Genomic DNA, 18,544 nt, shown 5'->3' on the forward strand with positions numbered 1-18,544 from the left:
AAACTTTATTGGGAGACATAGATAAAGATAAGTTTTTGAGTTCAAAGTCTTTGGTAACATAATGTAATGTAAGGGAGACAAAAAAATCACCATTTCTTGCAATCCATCCATCTGTAGTGAAAGCTGCCATTTTGCAATGCAGGATGTCTCTCTCAAGTTGCATTTTTACATCATGTCTCAGATTGCGATAAATCATTGGCAGCTTGTATTTGGGTAAGGTGGTTGGACTTTTTAGGTTGGCTTGTGGACAAAGATAATTCAGCAGCACTTTGAAGCCAGCAGTTTCAATAACGTGAAACAGGAGGTTAGAGAGAACTAGTGCAAGGGTTAGGATGGTATCAAATTCCAACTGTTGTGCACTTTGTGAAGGCTACTTTAAGGTTCCAGTAAGGTCGTCTATTTTTGTTTGGTGACTTGATGATGCACCATGTGGGTGGCTATCAAGTTTTTTGTTTTTTGAAAGGACCAAAATATCTTTTTATGGTACTGGACTTTTCAGCCTCTGCTTGAGCATTCCTCTTTTCTTGAAGTTGCTTCTCTTTATTTTCATTATCGACTTTTTGCATCTGGTAAAAAGATAGCGGATTGCAGGATCTGAAAGAAAATAGTGGGATTATATATGTTTAAAAGGATGCAAATTACAATGTTTCAGTAGTAGATAGTTCATAAAAAGTAAATACATGAACCACAAGACACATTAGTGTGTTTTGAGTAATTCAAAATATATTTTTGTATCAAAAAATGTCCCATTTTACTCAGAAATTCCGAGTTTTCATGCATTTTACTGCATTTACGCAAAGTTACTGGAGTTTAAAATCACTGATCTCAAAATGTAACTGGATAAGCGTATACGAAAGAATTTTTGAAGCCAGTTTCGGCCTCCCAAGATGGCAGCGGATATAAAGAAGACTATATGAAAATTAAGAAATTGATGATAATCAAGTTTTATATCTTAAGATCAAATATTGATAAGTTTCAAATAGAAATATTACATATTTACATAAATTTCAAATATAAATATTTTTTTAATTAACAAAACATATTCTTACAATAACTTGTTGTATAATAACTTTCTGTTTTTTGTTTTTAAGAATAAATATAATAAAATAAAAACAAATTCTCAGTAAAACTAAGTACGAGTTTTAATTTTAGTTTGTTTAATAGTAAGTGAAGAAAAAGTATTTGTTTGCTTGTGCAGAAATCTCAAATTTCAAATAATTAGCATTTGCTATATAATTTATGTACCTTTTAGTTCTTAACTACCCAATGCTTGTGCTAGAAGGTTAGTAACACAACTGCTTGTTGTGTTATTGAAAACATAAAATTTGTCAAAATTACTTAATATATATATATATATATATATATATATATATATATATATATATATATATATATGCATATATATATATAATTATATATATATATAATTTGGGTAGTGGTTCAACACCTCCCTTGTGTCAGCACCTGTCGTAAGAAAATTTGGCTGAAACATTGCAGTATGTAGGCATTTTTACTGTTAGAAAAACAATATTTGCCATTAAAAAAAAAGGTACTTAATTTATTTGTTTCTATGCAATGTTTTTCAAACAAACATGAAACGGATTTCTAACTAACATATTTTTCTTTATGAAAAATATGTTAGCTAGAAAAAAATGTTCACCTTTGTAATATAAGCTACTAAATAGTTTCTAAGATGTAAGCAGTGAAATTTAATTTGCTTTGTATTTTTTGAATCAACTTTATGTGGTAATAACAGAAATCAGCGTAATTAGCGTAAATTTATATGCAGTAATTAGCGGCTCTCATCTAATTAAAACATTACTAAATTTTTTACGTTATTAAAATATTATCATCACACATGAATGAGTCTGTGATGTAAAATTTGGTGCTAAAATAATGAAATTTAATTTTTCTTAAAGAAAAATGTGTTAACTAGAAATCTGTTTCATTTTTGTTTGAAAAACATTGCATAGAAAACTTAGTTTTAATTTAATGTTACCATTTTTGTGTAATAAAAGCATGCTAAAATTTCCTAGTGTTTTTCATTGAAATTACCTAGTTAAGAATCCTTTAATTGCATTGGTTTTAATTTATTTTTGAATAAAAACAAAACATAGTAAATTTTTTTTGATATTTTTACAATAATTAATATCTTTTTGTTATTTAAAATCAAAAAATTTGTAATTTTTTCTGTTTTTTTTTTTTTTTTTTTTTTTTTGCATAAAAACAAAGTAGTGTTGTATCAGTAAAAAAGTAATAACAAATCATTATATTCCACAAATTAGTTCTAATTGTCCAGATGATATTTTTAACTATTAACTAAAAATAAATGTTATTTTTTTGAGCTAATTTAAAGTGCTCATATTACCAAGTGTTCTAGGTAATATGAGCACTTTTGCTACTTTTTAAAAATCTCTGTGTTTATAAGAAACAATTTTGGTTGCCCAAATATCTATATGGACCATGAGTAGTGATCCCTAAAAATTGTTTATTTGCTAAAATTTTGAATCCATCATAATTATTTTTGAAAATATTTCAACTCTGCTGAAGGTGCTCATAATACCCTAATCTACCCTATATATAGATAGATATAGATATAGATATATATGTAAATTGATATATAATATAAAGTGTTGATAATTTCAAAATACCAAGAAACACAAATACAAAAAACTTATGTAATACTAGTATTTCATAAGTTATCAAAATTATCTTTTGCGACTTAAACTTTAAATATACAAAACTACAGTACAAAAAATATAAAACATTATTTGGAATATTTAAAGATATGTAGTTCATATTATTTAGATGTTGGGAATACCATTGGTTTTACAAGAGAAAAATGTGTTTTGTGCTGCTCAGACAGGTATATTTTTTTGCTTTCAAACTCATTGTTTTTTTGTAAGTAATTAACTTCTAGTAAAATTGAAAAATAAATGGACCATGAAAGTATTTATGCATGTCTGTTTATTGTTAAAAAATTTACTGAATTAAAGTTTATTCAATTATATTCAGGGTTAGAAAAAACTCAACCCAAAGAGATTTTTTTGAATTTGCTTTGTAAAAGATGTGATTTGTTATATGAAGATATGGGAAGTTCAATTTTAAACTTTACAGTTCTTTTACTCTAGAGTCCTGATTTTTTTTTTCTAAAAGTCTGTCACTTTTTTCAGAGCTCCTGAACAACAAAGTCTAGGAGTAGGAAATGATCTTGTGTCTTTCAATTTGATACAAGTTTCACAAACAATTAATGCTCATTGTCTTTATAATTAGAAGATTTATTCTCTGCTTTAGATGCAGGAAGCAAAAAAAATATTATGCATTACTAGTCATTCAAGCAAAAAAACTGTACTGTTCCATAGTAATTACTTTAATTTAAAAAATAAAGTAAGCTTAAATATATTTAACTTGAAAAGAAAAATTTTAAATAAGATAATTGTCTACTTCTAACAGGTATTTTCCATTTGTATATGCGATAAGAACAAAATCAAAAGGATGAAAAAAGTTAAGAGGAATATGCACATTTAGTTTTTTAATTTAAAGTTGTTAAATATCCACATTCTTTTCAACTAAATTTTGATTTGATTTATCATATGATTGAAGTTAATAAATACTTCCAAAAATATTACCAGCCATATATAATATATTACTGTATTGCCCCTTAAGATATCTTTACATTTATCTATTCAATGAATTTCTGTTAATCAACTAAAGATCTAAAATTTTAAAGGAACTGAAAATTTTTAGAGATGAAGTATCTTTCGAGAAGCTAAAAATCTTCAAATCCGACTAAAAAAATGTAGGAAAGCTTTAGATAAGTTACATATGTAAAGTTAAATTACTATTCATTGAAAGATTGAAAACGATGGCTTTAATATAATGTTAAATAATGTTCATGACTAACTTCTTGAAAAATATTTATATAGCTTCAAAGTGATTTAACATTGTAGTCAGATGCATATGAAACTTGGTTGTCTCTCCCAAAGGATAAAGATCTGAAGCTATATTATATTGAAGTTAAATAAAATTTGACTTATATTAAATATAAATGTCTAGCTAAGAACTTAGAATCTAGCCCTAGTGGGTTGTTGTAGAACAACAAATTAAAACAAATGTCTCTTTATAAGGAGACCTTAAACTAACTGATTAAGTATCCGTGGAAAAGGAACTAGCATAGATGGTTAGTGTTTAAGAACTATTTGATTTCTGTTTTGATAGCTGTGACTGTTATTTTATGTTGGTGTTCTTGTAATGATGTATGCCAGTAACATAACTGCAACAACAACCAATGTATTGTTCTACTGAGTGTTTGATACCAAATCTGTTGCAGAAGCTATAAAATTTTGAAGAAATTAAATAATTTTTCCAATGGCAATAATTATCTTAAAAGAACATCTTCAACATGACAATTTGTTCAAAATTCAACCAATAATCGAAGGTGTTTTACAAAGTTGCAAGAAAATCCCACAAGAAGAAAATCATTCTATTGTTAAGCAAATTTGACCAGCTAAAGGTTGATCATTTTTTCAGAGCTCCTAAAAATAAAATAAAGCAGTACCTTCCAAATAAGTCAGATAAATTGGGGATAAAAGTCTGGGCTAGATGTGGTATTTCTGGAATAAGTCAGATAAATTGGGGATAAAAGTCTGGGCTAGATGTGGTATTTCTGGAATAAGTCAGATAAATTGGGGATAAAAGTCTGGGCTAGATGTGGTATTTCTGGAATAAGTCACATAAATTGGGGAGTCTGGGCTAGATATTTCTGGAATAGTAAATTATTTTGAAGCTTATTGTGGAGCAAACAAATTTAGAGTTGATAAAATTCCTAAAATTTTGATGGATGGAAATGTATATTGCCCAACTCCAAGTTTGTATTATATTCTCTTAACTCAAAGTTTGTAATATATCTCTCAATTTTAAGTTTGTAGTATATTGCCCAACTCAAAGTTTAGATTATATATCCATCTTGAAGTTTGTAGTATATCGCCCAACTCGAAGTTATAGTATATTTCCAAACTTGAGGTAAAATCACAATTTTTTGATTTTTTTCATCAGTAAACTTAACGCTGAAGACAAAAGAAGAAACAGTTAAAACTGTTCAAAAGGATCGATTAATGGATGCTAGAAATTTTTTTTCCTTTTAATGTTGTTGGTTACAATTTAATGTTGTTGATTACAATTTAATGTTGTTGATTGCAATTTAATGTTGCTGATTACAATTTAATGTTGTTGATTACAATTTAATGTTGTTGACTACAATTTAATGTTGTTGATTACAATTTAATGTTGTTGATTACAATTTAATGTTGTTGATTACAATTTAATGTTGCTGATTACAATTTAATGTTGTTGATTACAATTTAATGTTGTTGACTACAATTTAATGTTGTTGACTACAATTTAATGTTGTTGATTACAATTTAATGTTGTTGATTAAAATTTAATGTTGTTGATTACAATTTAATGTTGTTGATTGCAATTTAATGTTGCTGATTACAATTTAATATTGTTGATTACATTTTAATGTTGTTGATTACAATTTAATGTTGTTGATTACAATTTAATGTTGTTGACTACAATTTAATGTTGTTGATTACAATTTAATGTTGTTGATTACAATTTAATTTTGTGTTATTTTTGACTATTTCAAGTTCTATCAAGCTTAAAAAAATTTTGACACTAAAAATCATTTTGAAAATGTTTTAACCATTTCTAAAAATAAGTTTAGTATTTTTTAATTTGAACCAGGTTTTATTTTTAATTTGGAGGTGAGTAAAATGATTAATTGAAAAATCTGGAGTATTTCCTAAAGTGAAGTTTCAGAAAATACCTAAATTAAATAATGCAGATGGAATTCCTAAGAAGTACTAGCTCTTTTGGCATTTATTTTTCTACCAGAGAGAAGAGATTTGCTACTCGACATTTGTAGGTTCATCTCTTACAGATAGGCGGACTATTGGTTTACTGACCAAATGTATAATACAGATTATCTAAATCTATGTAGCAGCTTGCACAGTCATGAAAAAGCATTTAACAAATCAGTGTGCAGAACAAGCCTGCAACAATGTCTTTAAGATCTTTTTGACAGAGTAACCATTACCATGATTTTTTGAAATCAAAATATTGGTGATAGGTTGATTTTGAATAATGGACCTGTTAGTTGTCTTCAAAGTTGTGCAATTTGACACCTCTTGCTTATTTTCTGATAAAAATGTTTGATTACAATTTAATGTTGTGTTATTTTTGGCATCCGTAAAAAGAAAGAGAATCTCCAATTTATATTTATTTTGTCTAACAAAGCATAAGAATTGTATATTGTTTTTTAATTAAGCTGAATACTAAACAATATTTCCAGCTTTTCAAACTTGTAGAATTGTTATTCAAGTTGGTAGTTTTATATTTATCTGGAATTTAGAGTGTTATGATTTTAGATTGTTATGATTTTAGAGTGTTATGATGCAATAAACTGTTAAATGCATAAAAATTACATAATAACTCTCCAATTAAAAACATTAGTAAATAAAAATTTAAAACAAAAAGTTAATTTAAATTTTTTGTATGTAGGTGACCTTTTTCAACAATAAAATCAAATAAATGTTGTTTTTTTCATTACTTTTATACAAATATTTAATGATTTATGATCCAGGAACATGGGGTAACAAAAAAGTCATAACCTTAATATATATATATATATATATATATATATATATATATATATATATATATATATATATATATATATATATATATATATATATATATATATATATATTTATTTATTTTATTTATGTATATGTATATATTTATATATATATATATATATATATATAAAAATATTATAAAGCAATAAAAAAGCATAAATAAATAAACTTTTTAGTCATTATTATTGCAGTTTTTTAAAAATTGATAAAATTTAATTTTCGCATTACTTTAATTTTTTTTAACTTTTAGACAACATTGTCACTTAAATGGACATCAACTAATATAAATAGAAATAGGTGCACCATACCTCAACTGAGTTGAAGGTTCTTGTTTTTATAGGCTCTGGTAAAACTTTAGTGTATGTTACGCCCATTATTCAAAAGCTGGGAAATGAAGTTGAAGCTGGATATATTGGAAGGCTTTCAAGACCACGTGTTCTTGTTCTTTCCCCAACAAGAGAACTTTCTTCCCAAATTTTGGTTTGTTGCCTCATTTGAATTATTTAAAATATTGATTCTTTAGTTAAAAATTTTATTTTTAAGTTTATTCATTAAAGTTTTCTATATAGTTTTTAGCTTGAGCTTAATTTTTACTTTTTTTAATAATATCAATGATATGTAATAATGATATGTAATAATAATATGTGATAATAATGATATGTAATAATGATATGTGATAGTAATGATATGTAACTAGCGTCTGGACCCATAAAATATGGGTCTTGGTAAGTCTGTTAAACACTGACCATTTTTATACTTAATGACATCATTTTTTTTTGTAAAAGTATCTTTATACATAGATGAAAGTTGTGTAACATTTCTCTCAGTGTTTTTGGAAACTTAAGGCTATAATAAAATATAACCTTCTCGTTAAAATTATATTTATTTATAAAGGAGTCAAATATGTTAGCTCTATCTGTTAGCTCTATCTGTTTAACAAAATCTTTCAATTAAGCTGTTTTAATAGTGGCTTTAGCAAGTTATTAAATTTTTATAGCTGTTGTTTGTGACAAAAATTGGCACTAAAAAGGAATGTAATGGAAACCATCTAGAATGTAATCAACAAGGTGATAAAAGTATAAATGGTTTTGATATATATAAAAAAATATAATGGATAAAAAACAATGCAAAAATGGCCAATATATCCATACAAAATAATAATTTTAAAGAGAAAAAGTGTACCATTTTACATAAGAAATAAAAAACATACTTTTCTTGAGATTAAATAAAAATATTGATGCACTTTCGTAAAAAAAAAATTACACAAAGTTATTAAATTTTACAAAAAGCTGTCAGGACTTGCATGATATGGGTCATGGTAATTATGTTCCACACCTGACTATATCTAAACTTGCTCTTAATTTGGCCTCTTTACTCTAATTAAAAAAGTTAATCAATTTAAAATTTTTGACTTTTGGTTAACAATTGAGAATACTAATTTCATTATTTTCTTTAACTTAGGTAACAGTTGCATAGCATTTCTCATAGTGTTTTTTGAAACTCAAGGTTATATTAAAATTTTTTTTTTTTTTTTTTTAAACTCTCTCACATTAAGATTTGTTTAAAAAGTAAAAGACGTTATATTAAAGTTATGCTAAACGCTCTTACAAATTAATTTTATTGATTGTTTAATAAATGAACAAATTTTATTTAAATTATTGAAAAGTGAAATAAATATATTGAAAAGAATATATTATATATTTTTAAGTTGTATAAGCATTTTTTACAAAAAAAAAATTTTTTTAAATGTCTTTTTAAAATAATAATTTTTAATCATTTCATGCTTTGATTAGTAAGTCAAAAAAACAAAAAAAAACTTTTCAACAATTTTTTTTAAAAATAGAAAAAAAACAGAAAAATAATAAAGCAATTAAATCATGGGAAGATTTAACTTATTCATAATTTAATGTAACTTAAAAAAATAATTTTATACAATAAATAAAATGAAAGATTTTTAGAAAGATATGGAATAATTGTTTCAAGTGTTTAAAATTATCATAAAAAATACATACCTACTAAAAAAAATTTAAATACGACATTTAATTTACACATAATGCGTTTGTTTTAAACGATCATTAAAATTAATTTTTTTTTTTTTAAATTCGCGTAAAATAAAAACTTTAAAAAAAACAGTAATTAAAAGTTTTTTGTAACATAACGGTTTTTTTTAATTGCATTTAAATGGTTAAAACATAAAAACTGCCATCTTCAAATTATATTCAAATTGTAAAAAAAAATTATTACTAAAATATACAATATTTAATGGAAACAAAAGTTATTCTAAATAATAAGGAAAGAAACTTCACTAGACTAACGTTAAATAAACTGAATAACATGACACATTTCGATTGCATAACACGGTTCCGTAAAACCGTAAAAAATTTTACGGTTTTACAGTGCAGAGTTATGCAATAACCCAAACATGTTTAGATCAGACATTTTGTCTGGGACTTAATAAAAAACTATATTGAGCCCTGCTGATTTTGGCTGTTAAATTATTATTATTATTATTATTATTATTATTGTTATTATTGTTATTATTATTATTATTATTATTATTATTATTATTATTATTATTATTATTATTATTATAACTGTTGTGTGTGCCAAAATTGATACTTAATGAAAATAGAAATCATCTGGATCATAACCATCAAAGATGATAAAAATATAAATGGTTTCTATTCACATATAAAAAAATAATGGAAATATATTTAAAAAAAAAATGGCCATTTTATCCATATAAAACAATAATTCAAAAGAGAAAAAATATAAATATTTATGTAACAAACAAAAAACGTTTTTTTCTTGAGATGAAATAAAAATATAAACTTTTTTTGTAACAAAAAAAAAATTAAAAAAAAATTTATTTTAAATGTATTTTTTTGTTAAATAATTTAACAAAAAAAAGTATCAAAAGTACTAATAAAAGAATTGTTTCATTGTTTCATTAATATATAGCTTTTAGTTAATTGTTTCATTAATATATAGCTTTTAGTTAATTGTTTCATTAATATATAGCTTTTAGTTAATTGTTTCATTAATATATAAGCTTATAATATAATAGCTTTTAGTTAATGGTTTGAAGATTAACGAAACTTTGTTTAGAAAACTATTAACATTCAGAAATTTTGCTATGTAGGAACTTTCAAAAATCAGTCATAAGAGAAGGAATTCGACCTAAAATTATTATAGAAAAAATAATAAAATAATAAACAAAATTATTATTGAAAACGCTTATTACACATTAATGTGTTATGTACTCTATTTATTTGAAAAGTCATAAATGTGGATAAGTAAAACAAATAAAAACTTAAATAAACTTACTTTGAGAGATGTTGTTTTTGTTTCAAGAAATTTTCCATTTATTGTTATTATTGTACAAGATTTAATGTTGCAAGTTTGGATTATAAACTCTTTTTTAAAAAAGAAATGCTAAAAATAAATAATCACAATAAAATAAACCTCTATATTTTTATTTGAAAAATAAAAATATGAGTTTCTTCATATTTTTATTTTTCAAATAAAAATATAGATAATAAAAAAAATTAAATCTGAATTTTTAGTGAATGCTTATATGTAGTCAGTTTCAGTAATAAAACGATTCAATAATCATTTTTAACAATAGGCTCTGACATAAAGGTAATCCAAGTCATCTATCAACTTAAAACATCACAACAATAACATCACAAAATTAACATATAGCATAACACCACGAAACTAACATAACAACCTGGACCAAGGAAATCAGAAATTAGAAGTTAAAAAAAAACTTCTTAGCACCACAATTCTGTCAAATATGGTTTCCAATTCTCCAAGATAGTTACTCCAAGATAGTTACTCCAAGATAGTTACTCCAAGATAGTTACTCCAAGATAGTTACTCCTTATAACAATATTTTTTCTTGCTGATGCATATTATACCTATTGAGTTCTCACCTTTAACCTAGTTTTTAACCTAGTTCTCACATCTTTCATATTGATGACTATTCATTTCAGCTTGCCTAGGCTCATCTCTTTCATTTCAATGACAATTTATCTAAACTCACATAGGCTCATCTCTATTATTTTGATGATGATTTATCTCAGATCACCTAGGCTTATCTCTTTTATTTTGGGGACAGTTCAATTCATCTTGCCTAGCCTGGTTTTTTTGATTTTGATGAAATCTAATAATTTCGCTTCTTAAATTATCAGACATAATCAAGCATCAAAAGGAGTGTGTGAAAATGATGCTTAACATAATAAAAGTTGAACTTTTATTTTAAATTGAACTTTTTGGTTATCTTTCTTAAACTTAACTAAAATAAAGCAAATGAAGTAAAGCATAATATAATAATCTAATTAAAATCTATATTCTTTATATCTAATATATAATTATAATCTGCCTCTATTCTTTGTCATTTAAATTAGATGTTGTAAAATAATATAGTGAAGTGTGGTGTGAATATAGTGATGTGTGAAGGTGTAAATATTTCTATCAAGAACTCAAACTAAAGTTATAAATAAATTGATGTAATCTTCATAACTGAGTGATTTTATTTATTAAAGGTAGTTATTAATTATTGACAAAATATTATTAGTATTTTATCAAAAAAGCAATAAAAAGTAATTAAAAAAAGCTATAAAACCTTTATAGATAAGAAAAAATTATATGGTCTGCCTGTTCAGCAAATACTGCTAGCATCCATCATAAAATCTCTCTCATTACATTGAAATACATTTAATGCAAAATTTGCTATAAGTAAGGAAATACAAAACTAATAATAGAAAACCTTTATAACTGGTGATTACTAAAAATCTGGAAAAACTAAAAATTAAATAACTTTTAATCTAGAAGACCTATTTTGTTGTTTTAAAAAGAATAAAATAGCAAATTTATTCTACTTTTAATAAAAACGTTTGTCTTAATTCAACAAGACCTTGTCTTCTTATTGTGTCGAGTCTTCTGCTAGTAGACTCTGCCAAGCGTAGTACCAGCTCTTTGTCGAATTTCTTAAAACAGTAAATTATTCTAGAGCGTAATTGATTCAAATTCTCTGCCTGCCAACCATTTTTGTAAACATCTCCTTTGATACAAGACCAAAAATCCTCAATACAACGACATTCAGGCATATTTGGAGGGTTTTCACTTTTTGTTACAAACTTCATACCATTTTCATTCAAAAACTTAACAGCTTTGTTTGAGTAATGGGCACTTGCTAGATCAGGCCAGAATATGTATTTGGTATTTTTTGGAAGCTGTTTGATGTGTGGTAATAGTTTTTTAGTCAAATATTCATCAACATAAATATGCTGGTTAATAGCTGTTCCAGACAAAAGGCAAAATGACCACGTAAACCAATAATTTTTCTTCAAATTTCTTTTTTTCTTTGAATTTAACATTGTTTGGTGTTAATTCGATGATACTTGAATAGAAATTATCATTACCATTAATTTGGCTGTTTAAGAGAGTAAAATAAGACTCATCATCAAGAACCCAAGTAAAATCTTTATAATTTATGTTGTTAATTATAATTATATTGTTATATTGTATATAATTAATCATATATATATATATATATATATATATATATATATATATATATATATATATATATATATATATATATATATATATATATATATAATATAATATAATATATATATAATATATATATATATATATATATAATATATATATATATAAACATTAAAGTATTGTTATGAAGAAAATATTCTCTACAAAATATCCTAAAAATTTAATGAAAGTTTCTAAAAATTATGTTATAACACTTTTTATGTTATAACTGTATACTTACCTTTATAAAAAAAACAATAATTTAAGTTAAACATATTTAAAAGTACCTGATCTACCAGTTTAACTCATGTCAAAGAAACAACTTGTTTTAAAAAGACTTTAAGAATTGCAAGCTAATAAACAAAATTTTAAAAATAAAAACTTTTTTTTTTTTTATATCATAAAATTTACAAAAACATTTAAAATAGTCTGTCTGAATAAGTTAATAATAGTTAATAAATAAATAAAAATTATCTTGCACATAAAAGTATTTTTAAAAAAAACTTTAGTGAGTTTGGGACAACTGAATTAGCATGAATTTCATAGTGCAAACTGGCATAAGTGCAAATGCCGTAAGTACGTACTGGCATAAATGCAAATTGGCATAAGTGTGAAGCAGTCACAAAAACTGGCACAACTGCGAACTGGCATAAGTGCAAAGAAAGAATTTGCAAACATTAGCATAAGTGTGAACTCTCATAAGTACGAACTAGAATAAGTGCGAAGCAGTTGCAAAAGCTGACACATGTGTAAATCAGCATAAGTGCGAACTAGCATAAGCGTGCCTGAAGAATTTGTTAACATAGGCATAAGTGCCAAGTTGAATTGGCATAAGTGCAAAATCCCAATTTGCACTTATGATAATATTTGCAATTTTGTTTGACGCACTTATGTCAAATTGCACTTATGATAATATTTGCAATTTTGTTTGACGCACTTATGTCAAATTGCACTTATGATAATATTTGCAATTTTGTTTGACGCACTTATGTCAAATTGCACTTATGCCAGTTCTTACTTATGCCAGCTTTTTAACTACTTTGCATTTATGTCAGTTTGCACTTATGCCAATTCGCACTTAAGCTGTTTCAATAACTGATTTGTATAGAGTCAATATAAAAAAAAATATCCACTGATTTTTTGATTTTGCATTAAGTTTTTACATATTTTTTAATTTGTTCATTTTTTGTAAACGCCATTTTCATATCTGGCTTTCAATATAAATTTTAAATAACATCTTTAAAGAATTTGATATATATAATTAAATAAAAACATCTACTATGGATGTAACTCTTTAAAATATCATTATTATTGCGTATCATTATAGTCACTCTTTGAAGATGTCTTTTAAAATTTATAATGATATGTATTAATAATGATATGTATTAATAATGCAGGTCTTTTTTTAAAGTGTTAAGCGAAGAGTGATTTACGTACGCCTTTTGTGATTTTACTTAAGTAGTAAGCCATTTTGGTTAAGTGACTTTTTATCATTTTTTAGCTTTTAAATTTTTATATAAGCAGTAAGATAAAATAAAAATTTTAAAACATTAACTTTTGAATGGCGTTTGTTTGTAATAAATATTTTTATGTAATACAAAAGTTTGAATGACAATGTTAGATATAAGCGCTATTTACTAATGAAAAAAACTAAAATAAAGTTAAAAATTTATTTTTATTTTGTTTTTATTTTATTGGAATGATTGATTTTTTCGCTTAAAAAATGATAATAATTTAAGCTTGAAGCAAAGATCATAACAGTATAATTTAATTCTGATAAAAAATATATGATTTAACTTAAAACTAATTTAATAAAAATATATAATTTTATTTTTATAAAAAAATGTATATATAATTTAATTTAGATTTTAAAAATATATTTAAGTTTATTAAAATTAAAGGTAATGCTTGGGTTTAACTTAACTGTTAAATTTATTTAAAAATATTACTATATATTGTTCAATATTTAAATTTTATTTGTTCTTAAAAACAAATTAGCTCTTTTTTATCGCAATTGTTTTTTTGGTTTTCCTTCCCAAACATTTTTTTTGTTACTTAAATCTTAAATAAACAGCTGCATCAAAAAATTGCACAAAGTATAAGTTAAACTTTTTTTTTTATAACGCAAGTTAAATCGCAGCAATTATTTTTTAATAAACGATATATACAGCAATAAAATTTTAATAAATAATGTTTGGAAAAGTAATCACGGTTTGAAGATTTGGGGTCCTAATATCAATGAAATACCCTATGAAAATCCTTTTTAGGGGTGATAGTGCATGCCTATGGGAGCCCAAAATAAAGGGTTTTGAAATCCCTCATTAACATCCAAAGCATAATTTTGGTCAAGAAGTTTATAAGCTTTTGCATACCATAATGCGATCTATTTAAGTGCTTAAAATGCTACAAGACATGCTTTGTTTAAACAATATATATAATATAAAATGTAATGCATAAAAACAAAACTTTTTTATTTTAAAAGCTTTTATCCAAATATGCATCTTATTGCTGTTCCGATGTATCAAGATGAATTCTCAATTTCGAACTTTGCCCCTTGGTTAAAAAATTACCAGCCAATAATTTTTTCGGGAAATGGCAGTAATTATTCAAAGAAGAAAGCAAAATGTAAACACAGTGAGCGCTTTTTAAATAAATTTAAAGATGCCTACATTTGCAAAAACTCATGAAGATTGCAGAAAATCTGTTTGTGTTATATGCATAAAAAAGGGTGATCAAGAGTTGACTGAAAACTATAAGTTGAAAATTCTTCAACTGATTCAAACAGACATAGATTTCAGTGATGAAAGAATGCCTTTGGCTACTTGTGTTTCATGCAGATCTCAAATTGGAAAACTTTGTGCTGGAAAAATCAATCATGTGCCTAAACTTTTTGACTTCAAGTCAATTTCTATCAAACCTACAACCAGAGTTTTGTCAGTTTGTGAGTGTCTTTTATGCAAAATTGCCAAGATCAAAGGAAAGGAGAAGCATCCATTTGACAAAGTCAAAGAATCCGAGGAAAAAATTCCAAAGCAAACTTCTTAGAGTTCTGAAAAAAAAAAAACTGACAAAGTGCTTGTCAATTATTGGCCAAGGACTTCTTCACAACTGCACCATTGGAACTCGCCATGAAAACCTGAGAAGAATGGCCACAGATGATCCCGTAGGTGCAGAGCAAGTGGCTGCAGCAGTCTTAGCATCCAAAAGCGCATCTCCAAATGGCACTATTAGACTCAGTCAGCCTTGGCAGAGAATGGTCAAACTTGTCAAGTTGTGCACTGCCAGAGCCTCAGCGATCTCAGTGATGTTTTCAGAGCATCACGAAAACTATCAGAATCTTCCATTTTAAAACTCGGGATTAATGGTGGTGGATCATTTCTGAAAGTGAGCTTCACTCACATTGTGTTGGAAGAAGATGAGACTCCTCCACACAGCTCAGTACAGAGGACAATCAAGCTGATGGCACCAGCATCAACCAAAAAAACGATTGTTAAGCAGCAGATGCTGATAGCACTGTCACAAAACACTCCTGAGAGTTACCAGAATGTGAAGGCCATTTTCGACCTCATTTAAGTCAAAGAAAAATGCCAAACAGGTTCTTTGGTTGTCTCTTGTGACCTAAAGCTGGCCAACATTCTTTGTGGCATTCAGTCTCACAGTAGCAAACACTCTTGTTGTTGGTGTGATGCTGCATCTCCATGTCTTGAAAATTGTGGACAACTTCGGACTTTTGGCCAGATCAGAAGACAGCATTCTGAATACATCCAAGCAGGAGGAGATTCAAGAAAGTTGAAGGAATTCGAAAATGTCATTCATGTACCTTTGATTGAATTTCAAGATGACAAGTTTGTCCTTGAGGCTATTCCACCAATGGAGCTCCACTTATTACTTGGAGTTGTGAACCACATCTTTAAAAATCTTTGCGACCTGTGGCCAAGGGCCAAGGAATGGCCTCCATCACTTCATATCCCTATCCAGCCTTACCATGTGGGGCATTTCAATGGGAACGATTGCATAAAGCTTCTTAGAGGTCTGGATAAGCTTCGACAGCTTTCAGAAAAAGAAGGTTTCAGTCCAGCTCTTGGCTTCATTCAAACACTCACACTATTCAAGACAGTGGTCACTTCGTGCTTCGGAAAAAGCCTGGACCCTGACTATGAATCCAAGATTGAACAGTTCAAACTTAGCTACACCAACCTTCCTATTTCTGTGACTCCCAAAGTGCATGCAGTGTTTTACTATGTGCCACAGTTCATCAAGATGAAACAAATTTGACTCGGCCTCTTTAGTGAGCAGGCAACAGAAGCTCTACATTCCAACTTCAAGTCTCACTGGGAGAGGTTTAAGAGAGATCCATTGCACCCAGATTATGCCAGTCACTTTTTAAAATGTGTCATTGACTACAACAGCAAGAGAATTTAATTTTTTTTAGAAAAGAAAATTTTCTTCAGAACATGCCTTTTCTTTGTAATCCATTAATGTAAATCCAAGGTTGTAATAGAACTTGAAAACAAACTCACTTAGAAAATAAATTAATTAAAGAATATTGGTTTGAATTTTACAGGCTAATATGTTGTGTTTTGTAAAAAAAAATGCAATAAAACATTTTTTTCAACAAACTTTTTAGGCTACTCATAGCCTAAATGTATGGGTATTTCGTAGTAAAACATTCAAAGCTAAATAATTCACTTGGATTTTAATCGAGGATTTTCAAATCACTCATTTTGTGTTGCACTATCACCCTTTAAAAGGGTTTCCATAGGGTATTTCATTGATATTAGGACCCCAAATCTACAAACCGTGTAATCTTTGCTTTAACTACAAAATTGTTAATAAAATGATAATCTTTTAATAAATAAAGTAAATAAATTAACCTAATTTTTTATATTTGTTACTGGCTAAATTTTTTAAATAAAAAATAATTTGATCATTTAAAAATTCAAAAATTAATATATTTTCTAATTCATTTGCCGAAAATGTTGAGAAAAGAAAAAAAATTTTAATATCAAACATTTTTAAAAATGCAATATTAAATTTAATTATTTAATATTAAAAAAATAAAAGAAAATAAACATCATAGTAATAATAAAAAAGACATTAAATAACATTTAACTTGTTTTGCTGTATTTAATATTATTGCAGTAATTTAAAAAAGTTAATGCCTTTAAAAAATAAAAAAATAAAGAAAACTTTATGACATCAAATTTACATAAGGATATTGCGTTAAGCATTTTTTATGTAAAACAAGGCCTGATAATGATATATGTATTAATAATGATATGCAATAATAATGGTATGTGATAATAATGATATGTAGTAACAATATGTAATAATAATGTTATGTGATAATAGTGGTATGTGTTAATAATGGTATGTAATAATAATGGTATGTAATAGTAATCACATGTGATAATGATATCTATTAGCATTAGTATTAGTTTATGCTGTGACTTGTTTTGTTACCAGTGAGTGTGGTTTTAAAGTACGCTATGACAGCTGATTCTCTTAATGGTTTGACTCATCTATCAAGTCTTTGAATAAGTTTACTGAAATAGCTTCAACAACTTTTGGCAATTTATTCCAATTATTTGCTTGATTTAATGAAATATTTTCTCTGTAATTATGTATAGAAAATTCTTTAGAATATTTTAAGCTATGGCTACAAGTGCAATTTGATTTGAAGGAATAATTTTATTTAAATTTAACTTTATCGTAATCTTTGAAAATTTCATCAAATCAATTAAAAGATTTCCTTATTATGCCTAACACGCGGTTTGCTTTGCTTGCACTCAATAAAGCTTGTTTATTCCACTTCAAGTTATATGAAAAAATTACTCCAAGGGCCCTTTCTGAATCTGATGTATTGAGTTTATGACCATTTATATAAATTGGACACAAAACGGACATATCTTAATTTTACACTCATTGTGCATAACTATACATTTGTCAATATTAAAACTAAGAAACTAATTTTGTGTCCATGCATATGCAGAGTTTAAATCATACTATAGTTTGTTATGTAACTAATCAGAGAACTAATTGACATGATTTTTGTGTCATCAGCATACAATTTTGAAATATTTTTCAGAGACTCAGGAAGATCATTTATATAAAGTATAAAATGTAGTGGACCCAATGCAGTGCCATAAGAAACTCCACTATACACTTCACCCCAAGTTAAAACATTATCTCCCATAACAGCTTGCTGTCTTCTGTTAGATAAGATAGCTCAAAACCAATGCAGTGTCAACCCACTAACACCATATGCTTTAAGTTTTGAGATG

General features: G+C 26.3%; 1 protein-coding gene across 2 annotated transcripts in view; it reads left to right on the forward strand.

Moving 5' to 3' along the window:
• LOC100205532 (uncharacterized) overlaps positions 1-18,544 on the forward strand; it is a 109,028-nt gene that overhangs the window by 49,385 nt on the left and 41,099 nt on the right. For both annotated transcript variants that reach the window (XM_065805236.1, XM_065805237.1), the window contains exons 4-5: positions 2,809-2,866; positions 7,042-7,181. In XM_065805236.1, the coding sequence (XP_065661308.1) occupies positions 2,809-2,866; positions 7,042-7,181 (198 nt within the window). The remainder of the gene's footprint in view (positions 1-2,808; positions 2,867-7,041; positions 7,182-18,544) is intronic.

The sequence above is a fragment of the Hydra vulgaris genome, chromosome 09 (assembly GCF_038396675.1).
Source record: "Hydra vulgaris chromosome 09, alternate assembly HydraT2T_AEP".
Classification (NCBI taxonomy): Eukaryota; Metazoa; Cnidaria; class Hydrozoa; order Anthoathecata; family Hydridae; genus Hydra; species Hydra vulgaris.